A 19,292-nucleotide genomic window follows, 5' to 3' on the forward strand; every position below is an offset into this window, starting at 1 on the left:
GTTATTTGTGAACCGTTCTAGGTATCCATAATTCCCCTTTTGTATCTGGAGGGGCACATGGGGCCCGGGCAGAAGACACCCAGTGCCCAGGAAGCCCACTCATTTCCTGTGAGACTGCCCCCCCCAGTCTTTATGCCCTGCCTGTGAGGATCCTAAATTGGGGTGCATTCCAGCCCTGTTGGTCATTATTTGGCGAAGTGATAGAATATGGATGCATAAGCTTTTTAGAGCTCTCATTTAAATATTATTATGACTTCAAGAACCTTACAGAATATTCAGGAAATGTTATCATACTGGCTTTTGACAGCAATGTGGCAGGGGTTGTATGTTTGGAGTTACTCAAATTATCAGCAATTTCAATAATTTTTTGCACCATTCAGAGAGCAAAATTAGAGTTGCCCATGTTTGTAGTCTACAGCGTATTTGAGATAATTAAAAATTAGCTCCCGAAACCACAGAGATCTTTATAGGAGTAGCGAAGATTTGGAAACGTCATTCCCTCCAGGCAAATGAACTGGACTTTTATGACAGTAAATACGAAATCTGAATCCAGCTGCACATTTTATTAAAACTGCCATCCTTTATTTCATGGTCACCTCTGCTTAGCTGACAACCTTCCGGAATAGTCACCCCTGGCCATATCTTATGTGCACCCGCAAGAAAATCACTAAAAATAATGGACTGTTGAAATGATTATTTAAGCCTCCAGGAAATGCATTCTGATGACTGTGCGTGACTGTGGTGGCTGCTCTCTCGCCGTCCTGCCTCCAGTTCGCCTCCACTTCTCCGCTGCTGCTTTAAGACTGCAGAGCGCCCCGGCGGCCAGAGGCAGGGGAGGGGTCCCCGCTCGCCTCCGCTCGGCTGCTCGCTCCTCGCCCGCCCGCCCGCCTCCCAGGCAGGGAAGGTGAGCGACGGATCACTGTGACTCGGGCCGCAGGAGAGGAAAGATGCGCCTGCCCGCCCGCCTGCTGCCTGGATGTGGAGGCTGAGGGCCGGCGCACGCGAGGCCGCTTGCTGCGCAGTCGGGGCGCCGGGCGCCCGGGATGAGCTCACGCCCGCGTCGGCGGCTCTGTGCACCTGCCGACCTGCCGGCGGCCCCCTGAGCTGACGGCGCACCTGGGCTGCAGCCCGGCGGGCCCGCTCCGGCCGCAGCGTTGGGCGCGGCGCCCGGGAGCAGGTGTGCAGGAGCGCAGCGCGCGGTGAGCGCAGCCCTTGCCCCGGAGCCCGGCCGCGCCGCGTGCCCGGGCGGCTCGGCAGCAGCGGCGGCGGCGGGCGGGCGGCGGCCCCCGGGCAGGTGGCGAGTGAGCGGAGCCGGGCGGAGCGCGGGGGGCGAGGCCGGCGCGTCGCTCGCGGGAGGCCGGTGAGCAGCAGGGGCATGTGGATACTGGCCCTCTCCTTGTTCCAGAGCTTCGCGAATGGTGAGCCTTTGGGTTTGTGGTGAATTTTATTTCTTGTATTGACCGGCGTGCGGGGGCACTGGATGCATGGGTGAAATCATTCCCTGTTTTCCCCCATCTGTGCTTACATTTTCATGCTTTTATATATTTTAAATGATTTTTATTTCCTTTGGGAGGAGTGGAGGCAGTGAAGAGAGGCCGGGGGTGGGGAGGGGGGGAATTTGCTCTGTAATCATTTAGAGGAGCTTACCTTGCAAAGTGACAGCTCGCAGCTAACTCCAGTACTAGATAGCTACCTCATTCAGAATAAACCTGGTTTGGTGAGAGGAGGAGAGATGGGAAGATGGGCACTTTGACACATGACAACCTCAAAGGGACGTGGCATTCCAAGTGCAGGCAGGTGGAGGGGTCAGTTAAGAGCTTTGCCTTCAGATTCAAAGCTTTATGAGCATTTAATTCTGCTACAATTCAGCCTCAGCAGCGGTGAAGAAGGCTTTAAGAAAAAGATCTGTCCTTCAGCCCCCCCCCCCCCCCCCCCCGCTACTACACACTTCTCACAGGCATTTATGTAAAAAGATGCACTCATAAGCATTACATCATCCGAAATGTGGACACATTTTTAAAGACACCTGTATAGTTGTAAAATCAAATCAGTGAATATTGTAAATAGCCTTGCTTTCCCCGTTGCCACCCAGCAGTACATTTTGAAATGCTTTCTTCCTGGGTATTTGAAAAGCTATTGCTCTTGACTGAGTCAGACCCAATTAGCAAGTGTGACTGCACCTTCCTTTGCCTGTCACCGCGTAAATATGAACTTACATGTATGAATGGCTTTCTCTTATTCGGGAGTGAGAGGAAATTGTCATCACTCGGCATTGCCTGGGAGTAGCTACCGCGTCAATTCCCATTTCAATTTTTGGAACACAAATCTGCATAAAATGTATGACTTGCTGACAGTTAGAATTAAAGCATTAAGCCGAATCCCTACCCAGGAGAGAGGGAGGGAGGGAGAGAGAGAGAGAGAGAGAGAGAGAGAGAGAGAGAGAGAGAGAGAGAGAGGAAATCTCAGCCTGGTGAGAAAATACCAGAAGCCAAGGGGGAAGCTCTAAGATTTTCCTGGAAGATGCACAGCGAAGCTGTGAGGTTAGCTATTTGGGAGTACATTTTCTCTGCCTATCTAGATAGTACTAAAATAATCAACACACCAACAGGCCAGAGGAAACACATAAACTTGGTAAAATTAAAAATAATAAAGGACGACTAAGGAAAGGTAGAGCTAAAGGAAGGAACTCCTGAAATTCCCGTTAAAATGGTATTTAGCTTCCTAATATAACCTAAAGCAAAGTGTTCAAAACTTTCATTTGGAGCTTTCCTAGCAGGAAAGAATTGCAACAAGTTCTGACATGACACCCGTCTTTCCCAGAGGGCACTACACACCTCTTCTGCAGCCTCACGGGAATTTACCTGGGGGGATAGATCTGCTCTGGCTAATGTGTGGTGATGCATGGAGGCGAGCCCTTGATGCTGCTGTGACTTGGAGAGAATGCAGAAATGCTCACGTACGTGTTCCAGTGCCACAGAGTCTGACGGCCTGTCTCACCCATCAGGGCGTACACCCCCGGCTCATGGGAGAGGCCTGGGTTGCAGGATGAAACACAATTTCCATCCGATTGTGGAGTATGTGTCTCAGGATGATGGAAGAGACGGTGCCTCTGGCTGTCGGTCTGTCAGTGCCTACTCTACAGTTCCATAGTTATATATGGCCAAAATCGTATGGAAGAATTTCTGACACAGTCTCTGGTACAGAGATGCTGTACCTATGTGTGACTTCTTCCGAATTAGTGTTCATACTAAAATAACCATAAAAGAGTCATACAGAGTGAGAAAATGGTATGAAACCTCCAACATTCTACTATAAGGAGAATAGATACAAAGCATATGTACACATAGACATACCAAGTCCTGAGACCATTATCTTCTTACACCTTTTTCAAGAAAGACCTTGAATGTTGATTGATAATCACTGCCATTGCTACTGTAATGAATGCAGGTAGATTTCACAATATAAGAGATGGAGCATTACCTGCAAATGGATATTTTACTCTATAACGTGTTCTGATCCTACCTACCAGAAGGCTGTGAGAGTCTCTTATATAAAATGGCCCTCTCTTCATAAGGTCAAGCATTAAAATAATCATAATAATAATTTAAAAAGCCTTGAGCTCTTTCATTTTGGGGGACTAGCTTTAAATAATTTTTCAATGAATGATGTTCAGTGTTCAATGCATGATATGCAAAGGATCCTAAAATATCTAGTCAGAGCAAAAATAAAATGGGTCCAGTTTCAAGGCTGCCTGTTCATAGGACCATATGTCAAAAATGTGAAATTAAATGGTTCCTACCTATCTGAATGAGACTTGGAAAAAAATAGAGAAATAATTTTTTTCAGCAACTGTCATATTTTGGTCTGCCTTAATTTTAAAAAATTCCTGAACATGTGTGATCAAGGCCCTATGAATTCGAATGCCTAAGCTGATCAGTGCTAGGCCTCAAACATCAAAATGTCGGACAGAATTTAAAAAATTCCATTTGTAAAATATTATGCAGTTGGATGTGTCGGGGTGCTAAGAGAACAAGAAACCCGTGATGTATCTGCATTTTAACAGGCGACAGCAGTGTTCTGCCTACAGATAAATGGGATTTACATTCATTTCTTAATAAAAGCAGGATGGCTGGACAGGCTGCAGATAGTATTTTGGGTAAAAAAATGAGAAGTCCATCATGGGTTAAATCCTTGGATGAATGACCTCACCTGATTAGGTGCAGTCACCACAGTGAAAGCAGTGAACTTGTTCTGCAATGTTCCAGAAATCGTCACGGGAGCCCTTTGGTTGCAGTGCAAGGAGATGAGGTCCATATATGTGTAGTCACACATGCACACACGTCCCTCCCTGTCTGCTCAGGACAGCGTCACACTGCGTTGTGTTGTATCACCATTGCTCTTGGTTTTAACCCCCGTGAGCACATTCTAGTTTAGAATTCTTGTGAAAAGCAAAGGCAGGCCTTTGGACAAGCAGCATAAGCAATAACAAGCAGGTTTATTATATAGGATCTATTTTTGCTCGCACCCTTACATCTCTGTTTGATGTACATGTCACCTTTTCCTGAGCCGTGGAATCGGGTGCTGTGCTGCTTTGCTGTTTGCAGGGAGTTGGTGGACAATAGTGAGGGTGTGGTGGAGGGTGAGGAAAGGGTGCTCGTCAGAGAGAAAACGGGGTGTCCAGCACCCTTCAGGCTTCACCGCTTCATGGCCACAAGGAATTACAGGCCGTGAACTTGGTATTTTATATGAATTTAGAAGCAGACCTTTGTGAGTACAAATGCACTTGCATAGCTTTTAAGATGGTTTTTCTTTAATTCATGTAAATATATGTAAGTAAAAACTATTATCAGGTGAATCATGTCAGGGCCTCCACTCCTCCGCCCTCCCCTGTTTTCATTAAGCAGACTCAAATTCTATCCCAGAATCGCAGGGTTCATCAAAAATTTCTGGAACCCTTAAGCTGCATGTCCCTACAAAATGCTCTCTGTAGGAAAACAAAATGCCACGCAGACCTTTAGTAAATGCCACCCGATCCTTCCCCACTCCTTGACTCCCTTCTGGATGACACTTTGGCCTGACCACAGTTCACTGCTGCCACGGGGGATCAGTGACTCCCTGGGCAGAGCTGGTATGATCCAGCACGCTGGTAGTGGGAAGAATTTTTGATGAAAAAAAAAAGGTAATTTAAATCCGAAATTCCTGGACCTCCATGTAGCTGTCAGAATGTTTTATCATTGATGTGTTAGGGATGAGGTGTAATGAGTATTTCCTAAAGAGACCCAGGGCAGTGTGCATGGAAACTCCATGTAAAGGGAAGAGAGATGGGGAGGGAGAGAGAGAGAGATGGGGAAGGTCATTTTGTAAAGAGAGACCAGTGAACACTGCAGGAGACCGGAAATTTATGTTTGAAAAATAAAAGGATGGCTTTCTCGGTGGATGCGTTTACAGAGTCCTGGCATCGAAATTTCATGAAACGAGTTGACTTCTGTGGGTGACATTATGAATGTGCCTCATTCATAATTAATAGGCGGGGGAAATAACACGTTTAGCATGGGGTTAGGCAGAGCCCGGAGTAGCATGTTCGGAGACCATCACTCCCGTTCTCCCGGTTTCCCCGTGTGTCTGGAGCACAGAGCAGAGCAGACAGGGCCCTGGGGGATGGTGTGCAGACCGCTGTGTCTGGGCATTTTCTTGGCGGCCGTGCTGAAGTGCATGCTGGCTCTTGGTGGCCAGCCTGGGAGAGAGTGAGGTGGTGCTACCTGCATGTCAATTGTGTCCCTGCCATAGGACACTAGTGGGCGGCAAACCTCACAAGACTGCTGCAGCCTTCAGCAGAGCGGGTGACACCGCCGCCTCCGAGGGAGAGATGCTGTGTGCGGGGTTAGAGGCTTTCCTCCCCTCGGTTTCTCACGTTCCCGCGCCCAGACTCCCATGTCAGGGAGTCCGTTCTAAGGGGAGCAATGCGAAGGCCAGCAGCACAGCAGGCCAGGCAGGGTCCAGCCAGCCGTCTTTGTTTCCAATATTACAAAGGAGGACCATATTGAAAGCGATATTTTGAAATCCAGAAGGTGTATAGAAGGGCAAAGGGGTGTCGGGGGGCTGCAGGGCTCGCCGCCGGTGCACTCGCATACCCCCTTTCAAACTGGCAGGGGAGCCCTGCCAGGCGTGTGTGCGTCTTTTCTCCGAGGTGGCAGCTCCAGGAGCAGCCCTGCGCCGGATTGGCTGACCTTCCAATGTCATTCCAGGACGCGCCGCTGGCTTTTCTCCTCCTGCTGATGGTGACAGGGGTGAAGCTGGCGCTCCGCTCCTCTGCAGTCCGTCAGTCTCAAGGCTGCCAGGCCAGGAGCCCCCTTCTTTCCACCCCCAGGCAATTTGGGCAGCACCTGTTTGCCTGGACCGCGCGTTAACTCTTCGCGTTCCTGAGAGCTGGGCACAGAAATTCTCCTCTTCTCGCTCCCTGCCCCTCCCCCTCTATATTTATATTCTTTCCTTTCATTTTTTGAAAATGTGAGAAAATTCAAAGTTGCATTTTTCTCACTGCATTTATGGGTTAAGATAAGACAATGAGGATGGAAGATTCCAGCAACCGGACATGTACCCACTAGGACACTAGTTCTGAATTCTCAGGGTGCAGCCCCTTCTCCAGGCAATGCACCATCCACCAAGGTGGGAGGCAGGAAACACCACGCGGCGGGTGCACACCACTGGTTTTTGGTTCAAGGGTTCACTAGCCCCTGACCAGGATGATCGCAAGGACTGGATTCTGAGACCTGCTCCCCCAAATTAGATTCTTGCTTTGTCCTCTGTAAACGCAGGTAAAGCCTTGTATGTTCCCTTGATAGTGTCTAGGGCAATCTGTAACTCTGTTTGTTTATTTGGTGCTTATTCAGTTAGTGACTGCCTCCCCCCCGGACAGTAAGGTCCACAGGTGCGATGCCCCCTCGCGTCCTCACACACGCGTGCGCAGAGCGCATGCGCCGAGGAGGTGGCCATCTCTGCTCAGCGCCTGCCTGAAGGAGGGACAGACGGTTCACCGAGCCCTCCTCCCCTCTGGAACCTCGTCTCCTCTCTCCTGCCTCTACCTTCTTGCTTGCTCCTTGCCAGCCGCAATCTCCAATGCTAACACATAAACCATTGTGAGAAATGTACCTGTGTGAATTCCTCAGCTCCGGCCATCTCCTCCTGACAAACTGACGCCATCGCTATAGAGGCGTTTATTTACTAAAACTGCTTCTGGGGCATTTTCTTCAAAACAGATTCACATTGGAGTATGCGATGGGAATTCGTTACAGTTGCATCACGTGACAGGATTGTTGTGGGCGCCCTTCCTGCTTGGGGTGGGTCACATGTCATGGAAAGGAGGCCCGTAAGCGCCCTGGACCCCTCCCTGTGAAGCGTGTGCTGCATGTGGGGTGGAGCACAAACCCTCTACAGTGTGCAATGCCCGGTCTCATTCTGAGCACCAGTCAGAAACATCAAACCCACACATACGTTTCCCTGGGGTTTCCTGGGAATTCATTGCTTTATCAAAGAGCCACCCAGGACATCAAAATAAAGCTCAGTTCTTAGGACTTAACCGTCTCAAAAACAAAAACAAAAAAACAAAAACAACAAACAAACAAAAAACCCACCCTATAATCTTAAGTATCTTATTACTTTATGGATTTCTCATCATCTTTTTTTCTTATTTTTATAGCAGAACCAAATGTAAAAGTTTGTTTCTTCATCAAAGTAACATGAAAGTATGTCTTAATCACTGTGAAAATTTTGATTTTAACAATGCAATATTTGATTTTAAGAATGCAATATTTATCATATTTTGATTTTTGGAGATCTGTTTTTCTATGTTGGTCAGTACTTACAATTTTTAAATAAAAATCATTGAATTGGATTAATTTTTGGTCATTAAGCCCCCTGGATTATGTAAATATGTATCATGGTTAAACAGAAAGTGGATGAATGGTCTTGACAAGATACATGATATGATAAGAAGGAAAGAGGCTGCTACACAGAGAGACAAAATGACGGGGATTAATGAATCTTGCATGCATCCCTACTTAAGTTATTTTTACGCAGAAGACAGTGAGTAAGATTTAAGAGTGAGCAAGCAGTCCTATTTATAGAAAGCCGGTTTTAAATGCAGCGGCTGAGAGAGGAAAGAAAGAACTGAAAACGCGAGAGATCACCTCCATACTAATGCTGGCTTCCCCTAACTTCCTGGAACCATACGGAATTTTTGGAGGAGGCAAAAAGCGTAGCAACCCTTGCTGAACTATTTAGAATCGCTTTGACTCTGCAGAACATTCTAGAAATGCTTTCAGGGTTTTAAGTCCATGCAAGACATGGGTAGCAGGGGGTGGGGGCCAGTCTATGTGTTATTTGAAACTGGTGCTTGGGTGAAGGGAGGATGTTGGATTTACAGGACTGCTACAAACATTTATTTGACAATAAGCATTGCCTTTCTGGAAGATGTTCAACAGCAGAAAGTAAGGGCAGAATCCACAAGCATGTTTCTCGTAGAACAATTGCGGGGAGAAGCATTCCGATTCAGGATCTTCTGATCGTCACAGGTGCTTCCATGTTAACCAGATATTCAATTCTGGAGATTTAAATTGTGGGGTATGCTCTTCGCATTAGTCATGCAGATGGGGCAGGCAATGTCGCCACAGGCTGCGGGATTGACATAAATGTTACTGGACAAAGGGAAAAGAACACACTTGCTCTTAAAAATCGTCTTCCTCCCTAGGACTACGTCTGTTCCTTGTAATATTTGGTTGTACTAGTTGTAAGTAGGCTGCATTTTCTATTTAGAGTAAAATCCGTGAATTTGTATGGAAATAATGCTTGGCTTATGGGTTGGGAATCTGGACAAAAGCCAGGTCCTGACCTATCCCAACATGCTGCCTTTTATTATATGAAGAACGATCTGTAAAATGGGTTGTTTTGGAGCCATTCTCCCCGGGCTGGGGGATGGGCATGTTTGACAAGGTGGTAGAAAGAGATTTGAACTAACTACCGTCTTTGATTCATAGCAGCCTTGCCTCTTTTAAAATTAAAATGAGGAATCAGGGAACAGTTTTAGGCTTGGTTTTACACAGAATTTCAGCAATTCTTCTTGTTGCCCACTGTACATAAATACAGTGAAAGTCAGTTTATAGTTCTTTCTAGATACCCAAACTCTCAAATTGTTGGGTGCTGTTGCAAAACAACAGTGGTGGTGACACTCCCAGTGAAGCATCAGAGTCCCCAGGTGCCTTCTTCATCCTCATGGGACCAATACGATGATCATATTAAGCTGAGGTCAGAAGCAGGTGAATAAGTCACCTTGGGTAGACAGGGTGCTGACTGAGGTAGCCTGTGTCACACACAGAGGGGCCATGTCATTTGCAATAGCTGATGGCACTAGTGACTCTTACCATTGATTCCTCTCCCTAATACTCAGCAAAACATGGATTTTTCTCATGAGTCCTGTTTTTTCACTCGTTGGACAAACTTTAGGGTGATGAGAAAATTTCCACTATTATATCATAAGGCAAAAGTAAAGTCTGCAGATAATTTGAACCACTGCAATTCTATGTGCTTTTAAATTTTATCCCTCCCACCCTTTGCTTTTTTTCTACATGAAGGACCCGAGTGGTATTGTGGAAACTTTTGAGTAAACATACTTCCTCATTAGAGAAACCACAGATCCATTTCTTCTCTCCACAGTAGCCCTCCTGTGGCATGATTTGATCTTGGGTTCCCTCAGGACACAGAAAACCCCAAACCCCAGTCTGCATAATTACCGTGTTTATTTCTTAATATCAGTTGTAGAGCATTTTTAATAACTGATTTGTAGCTGCCAGGGTAGAAATAAAAATGCTTTGTAATATTACGTGTGAGACTCAGGAACGAGCTGACAACCCCCAACAACAACTGCGTCTATTCTTGAAACAGACAACCTGACACCATAGAGAAGGTGCCATAATGATAGTATCCTCCCTGCTGGACCTCATCATTGCTAGTTCCTGCAAAGGGTAGTCATTTGTCTAGTCCATTGACCATTGAAAAGGAAATTCATAAAAAATGAGAAATGCTCCCTAAAGAACAGAATTCTTCATTCATAAATTATTCAAGATTGGTAAAACCCAAGTTAGCAGTCTCTGGTACCTTGATATGGTAGCAGAAAGTGAGTAGGATGGTCAATTATCAGACGTACTATAATTCACCGAAATCAATAGCCATTAAAACTTTGGTGGCTACTGTTTTACAGTAGGCTTGATGGATATTTATATAGAAACGTGGGTAGAAAAATTTTGACCTAGTGGTGATATTGGTATTTCTTTTGGGTAATTACTTTGATCAGTGGTTGGTTCATCTGTGTCTCGTGGGATCTCACATCACCAGTCACAACAACCCCACACCCCTTGTTAATAGTCACAAGGGACCCCTCATTCCTTCCCGCCCCACTCCCATTGCCCCATCACTGAAGATGGGAGCATGAGAGTTCTGTGTTATCAGATGCTTGAGGCAATGGAAGTAAAAGTTATGAGAAGACCAAGAGCATGGAGGAAGGGGCTGCACCAGCCTCCATGTTAGGACAGCAGCATGTGCAAGGAGGACGGAGGATGCAGGCTTTCCCTAGGCCACGTCTTGACACCTTGAGCCCTGTTCTTGTTAGTAGGTCTCCATCTGGATCTTCCCAGGTAAGGATCAGGGACACTGGTCCCAACTCTCAGGTGGGCTAGGTCAGAGAGAAAGATGCTATGGAAATTTCCTGGAGAGCCTTGCCCCTCATGAGACCCCACTGCAGATTCTGATGCCGGCGCCATTTTGGGAATGGGCTGTAGTTTGAAAATCTCCTCAAGTCAAATTCTGATCTGTACCTTTGTCATCTTTTCCCCACCCCCACAGAGGCCCCTCAACTAGACTGTTTCTAAAGCACACCTGATAGTTTATATAGTTTTTTATAGGGTTTCCCCGCCAACTCTGACCACCATGGAGTCTGGTTCTGCAGCCATGGGGTATGTGTGGCCTAGAAATTTGGATTGTTATTCAGATCCAGGAGGCTCTGGAAAAGTATCCACTTGGAAAAGGGGCTGCGTGGTCCCTGATTGATGTAGAGAGGGTCAAACATTAGCTAGAAAGTCAACCCAATAAAGTTTCAGGTGAACCCCAAGGTACTGTTGGGGAACTCTGTATTGAGTGACTTATTGGGGGTGTATTTGTGTGGGGTTAGGCAGATTTGGGGAGAGTTGGAAGTGAAGGCTGGTAACAGGGAAGACCCTGAGTAGAGGGAAATGGGATCCCACCTGGGGCACTTCTCATTTGGGTTGCTAGTAGCTTGAGAATCATTTATGGATACGAGGTTGGACAATTACGTTTGCGAACTCATTCTAGAAAAAGTGCTACACACATCATGGCTGAATATCACTACGGTCACCTTTGAAGTACTCCCCTTGGGGAACACTGATGCCAGTGCCTAGTCCACCCTTCAAAGCAATTTTGGAACTCTTTCTGGAATGGCCGTCAGAGCTGTCGTCATATTACCCTTGATGTCCTGAATGTCATCAAAATGTCTTTCTTTCAATATTTCCTTTATCTTTGGGTAAAGAAAAAAGTCATTGGGGGCCAGATCAGGTGAGTAGGGAGGGTGTTGCAATACAGTTATTTATTTACTGGCTAAAAACTCCCTCACAGACAGTGCCGTGTGAGCTGGTGCATTGTCGTGATGCAAGAGCCACGAATTGTTGGCGAAAGTTCAGGTCGTCTAACTTTTTCATGCAGTCTTCCAAATAGTAAACTTGGTTAACAATTTTTCCACTTGATACAAATTCATAATGAATAATCCCTCTGATATCAAAAAAGTTTAGCAACATCGTTGCAACAAGTTCACGAACTTAATTGTCAGACCTCATTGATTTGCTATCTACAGATACAAATATGTATAGGGGTGTGTGTGTGTGTGTACACATACTCCATGTTTTGAATTGTCTTAGCATATTTGATACTCAGGTTCATTGCTAGCATGGGCTTCACTTATGGACTTGGTCCCACTGTGTTTTCTCACACTTGCCCCTTTGCTAGCCATCTGAGTCCCAGCAGAGAAGCGCTTTTGCAACCTAAATGTGACCACATGGCTCCAAGCAAGAGATCGATAGTGGGAAACCATTTGGGTTATTTCATTGAACAAGCTTAAGGGATGAGCTAGGGTGGAATGACACAGCACAGGAAAGCAAACTGTTTTCAGCCTGAGGCTTCTGACACCAGCACGGGTGTATTCCACAGGCCTTCATTGAAATGTCAGTGTGTGCTCCTTCCACACTCAGCTGTAAATGACTTGGGACTATGGGCTTTTTCGGATTTTCTTGGCCTCTGCTCCCTTCTTGTAGGTAAATGACCCCCCACTAAGCCTGTGTCCTTGCATTAAGTTGTTATAAAAAGAGAAAATGGACTGGAAGGATACATATGCATTTTAGACCTTGTCGGATATATAATAAAATTGAGGACAGTTATTAGTGGCAGAATAATCCTTTCAAAACATTGTGTCCTTGATTTTTGAACTAAAATAGACTGGAATGTGTGCTGGAGAGAGGCCTAAATTCAGAACCTTAAAAATATCATTTTGTGTCCTGAGATCCTATTTTAGGTCATATTAAAAATAACTTTCCCTCCTAGGCATCTTAACCAAGTTTGCTGTTATAATGCTTTGGTGGTTTTATTGTGATTGACTACAGAAATTTTATTTCAGAGCGTCTGTTTTGATTTTTTGCTTTAGAAGAAAATGGCATGAAAGACCTCGCAGGCTGAAGAAACATACCTTCTGCTTCCTCATAATTACAGGAATGAGGGTAGCACTGTTTCTCAGCAGTAGGCGCCTACACCCATGTCCCTTGAAAAAGTGGGGAGGGCCCCCTCTTAAGAAGTCACAAACTCTCCCAAGGGAGTCTGTAAAGAAGAAAATCCGTTGAAAATAGCTCATGGTTCCTCTCTGATTCAGAGTTTTCACAACCGACAGAGCCTTGTGCAGACTCTTCTCTTTTAAAGTTTGAGCAAAGTAGGACGACCTTCCTTCATGTCTCCCCCATGGAACAGGCATAAATATTTCCATCATCAAATGGAATAACCTGCGATAGACCCATGAGCAATTGTAAATGGTTCAACACGTTCCTTAGAAAAAATAAAAACGAGAGATTGTGTGACTCAGGTTTATTATTAGAACCAGTCATCTTGCTCCACAGAAAACGTTTATTACGTACCTTAATAAGGGTTGAGTGTTTTTCCCTTAGGTTCCTAACATCTCTCAGTACGAATGGACTTTAGGAGGTGCAGCCTGACCAACGGCCAAGGCAATTTAAAGCAGTGCAATGATGCTATCGCCCTGCAGAAGCATTTGCAAGAAACGGCAGGGTTCTCTGTCTTTAGTCTGTCGCCACCATTTTCACCTTTCTGTCTCCCTCCTTGGAAACTGGGAGCTAATATCAGAGCTTACGTGCACACAATGCGAGTGAGGTAGAGAGACAGATTCCCCTGGGGTCTGAGGCCTCCGCTGCCTCGGTATTGATTTCCTAAGTCACAGGTGGTTAGCTGTCACCTGGGCAGGTGGAGGGACACAGCTGGGCCCTCAGCTGCTCAGGGCACAGTGAAGTCTAGAAGAAAGGGACAGTGTTCTTTCAGCCTGTGGGTGTCTCCCTCAGGGTGACCCTAGAAATCTGTGTCTCCCTCGATATCTTTGAATGGAGGTAGGATGGTATTTAATTATTTTTTCTGAAGTGCACCAGTGTAGGCATTATGGATTATTCTAAAGCCCCAAACAGAGCCGTGAGATACAAAATAAACTGAATGGAACCCCTTGGAAGTTATTTTAGGCTTTTTATTTTGGGCAGGTATTTTAGACTTACTATTATTTTTAGCAGGTGGGAATATAAGACTCCCACGCCCTTCTTTTATGATTTGATCAATTTCATACAAGACATGTTCCTGAAATGGTGTTCTTCAGTTAAATTGGTGGTTCTCACCAGGGGCCATTTCACCCCCCAGGGGACATTGGGCAATATCTGGACACATTGTTATCACAGCTCTAGGGAAGAGGGGCTGCTGCTCGCACCTAGTGGGTGGAGGCCAGGGATCCAACTAAGCATCCTACAGTTCACTGGACAGCAACTCATGACAAACAATTATTTGGTCCAAAATGTCAGTAGCGCCGAGGTTGAGAAACCCTAAACTAAATAGGTTAGAGCCTAGTTGCTACAATATAATATCAGTTTTATGCTTTTTTTATGGATGCTGGATTGGTCCCGGAGAGCCAGCAAGAGGGTGATATTCTGAATCTCAATTGTGATTCCTTTGGTTACAAAAATCATAGCTAGTAATGCTTGTCATTGATTAAACACAATTTACTGTTTCCTTTTTCTTTCATGAATAAAAATAACACAAATCTGTGTCCCCCTTTTCATCAGTCGCTAAGAACATGAATGTCAAGGTCTTCCAGGGTTCCTTGAGCCGTTTTCCCCTCAAGTGATTATGCTAATTAGTGTTTGATCAGATGATTAAATGATAATTCGATTAATTCCCTATGCAAAATGTTCTGACTGTATTTTCTCTCTCCCGGTTACCTTATGCCCGAAGCACCCTTTTGACAGAGGCCAGTTCTTCCTGAAGATGTGGGTTTCTGTTTTCAAAGCTCTGCAAATCCTCTTTGGTGCCAGGGAAAAGGAAGGGGGCTGTTTTTGTAACCCACCTTCCCAGGCAAAGGCTGGACTGCAGAGGCCTCTCAGAAATATGGAAACCTAGTGAGGAAGCACTGAGTATTTGAAGCCATTAGCTGAAGAGACAGGCGGGAAGAGGAGGGAGTGGCCCTGTGGGGAGGAAGCCATGTGCTCCGTGGTCTCCCAAACCTTTTTCTCTGGGAGACGGACCTCCCTGTTTGCATTCGTTTCACTCCGAGAGTGTTATGTGAGTGATTGTTATGTGACTGTGAGTTTCTATGTCAGTGGGGGTCATGGAGGGGTGTTCTCAATGTGTATTTCAAGTGTGTATTTCCGTAATGTGTTTCACCATTTTGTTTTTGTTTGGTTGGTTTATTACTAGCATCCCTTAAGGTGTTAGTGTTTGTTCATCAGTGTTTTCATTGAGTGAATTTGCTTTTCAGTCTTGGTGATTTTGACGCTTGTTGAGTTTAAATGCTTATGAAATGCTTTGTGATATAAGAAAATTGAGAGTGCGTAGGAAGGAACGTGAGTGAAAAATATGATGGCAGTTTTGCTATTAATGGTTTTCTGCTCTAGGACAAGAGTTTACTGTGGCCCATTTTGTGGTTTGACCAGCTTAGCCATGACTGATTTTTCTTTACACCCTGTCTCTTTTTTCACCCTTTACATTAGCATAACGGGGCGGTCAGTCTGGTTACCAGAAACGTATTTAGAATATGTAGAATTAAAAAAAAAAATCAGAATGTGCATGTGTTTTGATCTTGCTGGAACTTTTAGCATCTTTCTTTTAAGAGTGGGCCACAAATGAAACTACATATTACTGGTCCCATGTACCTTATCCTAAGAACTGCTGATCCACTAGGAGTAATGACAATAGAGGGAGAACATATCTGGTCAGATTTTCACATCTCGCCACTCCGAAAATTGTGCAATATCATTTGTAGAGACAAAAATCTCGGTTTTCTTTGAAGAAAGAAATCCTGCTTGTACTTCTTCCTATAAAAAAAGAAGGAGAGTAAAAGTAAATTCACATTTATGGAGCATCTCAAGTGTATACGCAATTGGCTTACCATATTGTATGCATTAGTTATGATTATTATAATAATAGTGATGATAATATCAATGGTAATAGCTGATACTATTGATTGCTAGGTGCGAGGCACTACTGTAAGTGTTTATAGTATTTCCTACAATGTGCAAAGCTGGGAGGTCGGCATTGTTATGGTCACCATTGTAAATAAGGTGGGATTAAGTGCTGTGCTACCTGTCACACAGCTGTTAAATGGCAGAACAAGGCCTAAACCCACATCTGTTTATAAACCCACTTGTCTCTGTGGTCTCCACTCATCCTCAGTCAAATAAATGAGTACGTTTAATCTCAGTTTTACAGAATATGACACCAGGGTTTGGAGAGAGTGAACACTGGCTTATGGTCAGATGGGAACTATGATTCAAGGGCTTTATTTTCTCCACATCATGACCTCAGATTTTTCAAACAAAGCCACATGCATTCATTGTAACTTTGAAAATCATTATATTAAATTTGCTTTAAAGTGAGCCAGGAAGGACTTGTTTTGAAACAGAGAAGCTATCTATTTTTATGAATTAGTGTATAAATGGGGAAGATTCATTTACTTTTCCTTGTCAACTCTCAGTACTTACTTGAGTTAAATTAGGTAAGTAAGAGAAGGTGAATTAACTTTTATCCATGTCAGTTGTTGGACTATTTCGTGATGTTACATCCTATTGCTAGCGTGCTTGAGAGTGAAATTGGAGGAGGGAACCTTTATGTTACGTTCATATTACACGACAGGATCTTTACTAATCCTCAAGTTCAAATTGTATATCTGTTTTTAAGTCAATTTAAGAACGTTTCACTTGTTCTGAACTGACCATCAGTTTTCTCAATGCCAAAATATTTTTTGAAATTGGTAATCAGAGACTGAAATTGAATGTGAATTTTGTATCATTTGGGGCATTTATGAAAAGACACAAATTGGTTTTGTTAATGCAAGTCCAAGTCTTATCACTGCAGTAGAATCCACGGGATTTGCTTCTTGAAGAGTTTAGACAATCCTACCTAGACATTCTCACTGATTGAACTTAAAAGAAAGCTCTTATAATCAGTAAGAATAATAGATGTATGAGCGAGCTGTGGTGACATTCTTTGTTCTCTGACGTTAACTGGTAATGTTCAAACCAGTTACTCACATATGACCTACTTGCCTTCCATGGAGTGTAGGGGACGCCATTGTCCCGATGTGATGAAAGTAACCCAGCTCTGTTGGTGCTCAGAGCTGGAATGGCCCAAGCTTCCCTCTGCTGGTGGCAGAGCTCTTGTCTGGGTGGCTTCCTTCACTGCACGCACTGCCTGGGGCTCATTAGTCCAAGGTTCTAATGCAGTCATGGCCCGGATCCCCCAGTTGGACCCCTATCATGGAGGTTCCTTCATTCCTATCCAATCAGCCATGTCACAAACCTTAGGTTGTGTCCCCACAGAGGGCCTGACCACAGAGATATTAAAACACTGAAGTAACCTCAAGTTTATGGCTATGGTAATGCCCAGAGACATTTTTTTATGGAATGATGAACGAACCTATTTATAATAATTGCTAATAATTATTCAGCTCTTATTATGAGCCAGAAGCTGTGCTAAGTGCTTTATTGTGTCATCTCATCGAATATTCAAACAAGTCTTTGCGATACTCATATCATCACCATCCATTTTACAATTGGGTGAAATCAAGGCTTACGAAGGGGAAGGGACTTCCCTAAAGTCATACATTTGGGATCTGAACTTGGGCCGTCTAACTGCAGAGCTCCTGTACTTGACGCTCAGGCTATACTCATCAAGTAACGAGCTCTTGACTTTTCTGCCAGTTCCTGAGCACACACAATATTTTATGTGGCCTTACTTATCTGGAGAACTGGAGATATGAGTTATGCCAAGGAGCTGGGACAGGCCAGATAGCAAGCATTCCTTTTTTAAGTTTCTTAAGAAGATGCTTGAAAAATGTGGCATTGTGGGCACAGTTTGGGAGTTTTACAGTGTGTTTGAATTGCAGTGTTTCTAGAATTTCAGCTTATTTCTGAGGCAGGAGGCTTAGTCACTCAAATATCATGAAGCATACACTACCTACCCCACGTTACGAGGCACCTATCACGTCCACTTCCCAACATGCTGCTTGTGCCCCATATCTTTATTTCTATGGTGTTCGGATTAAACATCCAACCCTCTGAATGTTGGTGGACAATGCTAGGTGGCTCCAACCTGTGCTGATCTGAGAACATTGTCGCTGCGTCACCTGCCAGCTGGCGTTGCCACACAGCTTCTCTCTAACATGCTTTCCCTCTGACCCATTTCACCAAGTGCTTGTGTCTACCCTGAGTTCCCTTGCATCAGAGACTTTAGACCTTAGGATACACCTGAGTCAACACCACCCAGCCTGTACAGCACTGCACGGGAGCAGCTGAGCTTGACGGGAGAAACACTCCACATTCCGCCCTCTGATTGGCCTCCTGGCAAGTTAGGACCGCAGACCTCCAGGGAGTCCTGAGCTCTGCCCTCAGCCCCAGTTGGCTGCCCAAGTTACCTCCTGTTTCTGTGGGATGACAACGTCACACCTTCTCCTTCCGCCACGGACCTCAAACTCCCCTTCCCTTTCCAGACTCTCAGGTGATAACCTTATTTCTTTTATCGCGAACCCAGAAGACTGAAATGAACTACTTGCAATATCCCCTTCCTCCCCACCTCAAGACATTCAATGTATCACTCTGTCACTGTCTAGACCTGTTTTGAGTGTTTCCTTTCCTCCTATTGGTGAGGGAGGGGTTCAGTGATGGAGATGACTGAACACCGGATGCCCGACGCTAGGCAGATGAGATCCACAGCAGTTTTGTAGTCACATATCGATACTCACAGCCCCAGTGAAGGGGACATCCACACCATTCAGGGCCACAGAGGGGTTTCACTGGGAAACAGAGTGAACGACCAGAAGAGGTGGGAGGCGGCTTCATAGTGACAAGAGGGTGGGGTGCCCTGTGGTTCCTGGGGGAGGATGTGATTGGCTTGTTTGAATAATTCCGCAAGTCTGCGGGCTGGCAGGAAGAAGCAAGAACGCTGCCTGGTTCCTTGATACACTGGGTTGTTTGGTTAGGGGACTTCTGTGTGGGGGCAAAAGGGCAGAGGATACCTAATGGCTGGGCCATTTGAGGCCTTTCTGATTTTACTGATGTTGAGGCAGTGCTTCGTACTGAACCTTAACTTCAGGCCCTACCCCACAGCACCCATATACCGCCTCCTCTCCCCTACAGTGGAAGCAATGGCCTTGTTCCCCGTAAAGATGGAGGCCTCCATCCATGTCCCGAATTCCATCACGTCCCATCACTTTGCTCTTGAATTTATGATCTCACCGTCAGGCATCCCCAGGTTTTCCTGTTGTCTGGGTAGCACACCAACATGATGTTCTCCCGTAAACATACTGACGTGTAAAACATACTCACAAACAAAAGCCCCCATTCTTGTCACTGTTGCCCTCACCTACCTCCTTTCTCGTACACTCTTTAGAGCAAAACTACTGGAAAGAGGTGCATATACTAGTG

At 45.2% G+C, this 19,292-nt stretch overlaps 1 protein-coding gene across 2 annotated transcripts in view; it reads left to right on the plus strand.

The window, feature by feature from the left end:
- Positions 1–633: 633 nt before the first annotated feature.
- DSCAM (DS cell adhesion molecule) overlaps positions 634–19,292 on the plus strand; it is a 639,055-nt gene continuing 620,396 nt past the window's right edge. Inside the window, exon 1 of one of the 2 annotated variants that reach the window (XM_019745768.3) lies at positions 634–1,418. In XM_019745768.3, the coding sequence (XP_019601327.3) occupies positions 1,376–1,418 (43 nt within the window). In that variant the 5' untranslated portion in view covers positions 634–1,375. The remainder of the gene's footprint in view (positions 1,419–19,292) is intronic. The other variant, XM_019745769.3, reaches the window with a different exon arrangement.

This window comes from Rhinolophus sinicus, chromosome 17, assembly GCF_057876585.1.
Source record: "Rhinolophus sinicus isolate RSI-liver-muscle chromosome 17, RSI-T2T, whole genome shotgun sequence".
Taxonomy (NCBI): domain Eukaryota; kingdom Metazoa; phylum Chordata; class Mammalia; order Chiroptera; family Rhinolophidae; genus Rhinolophus; species Rhinolophus sinicus.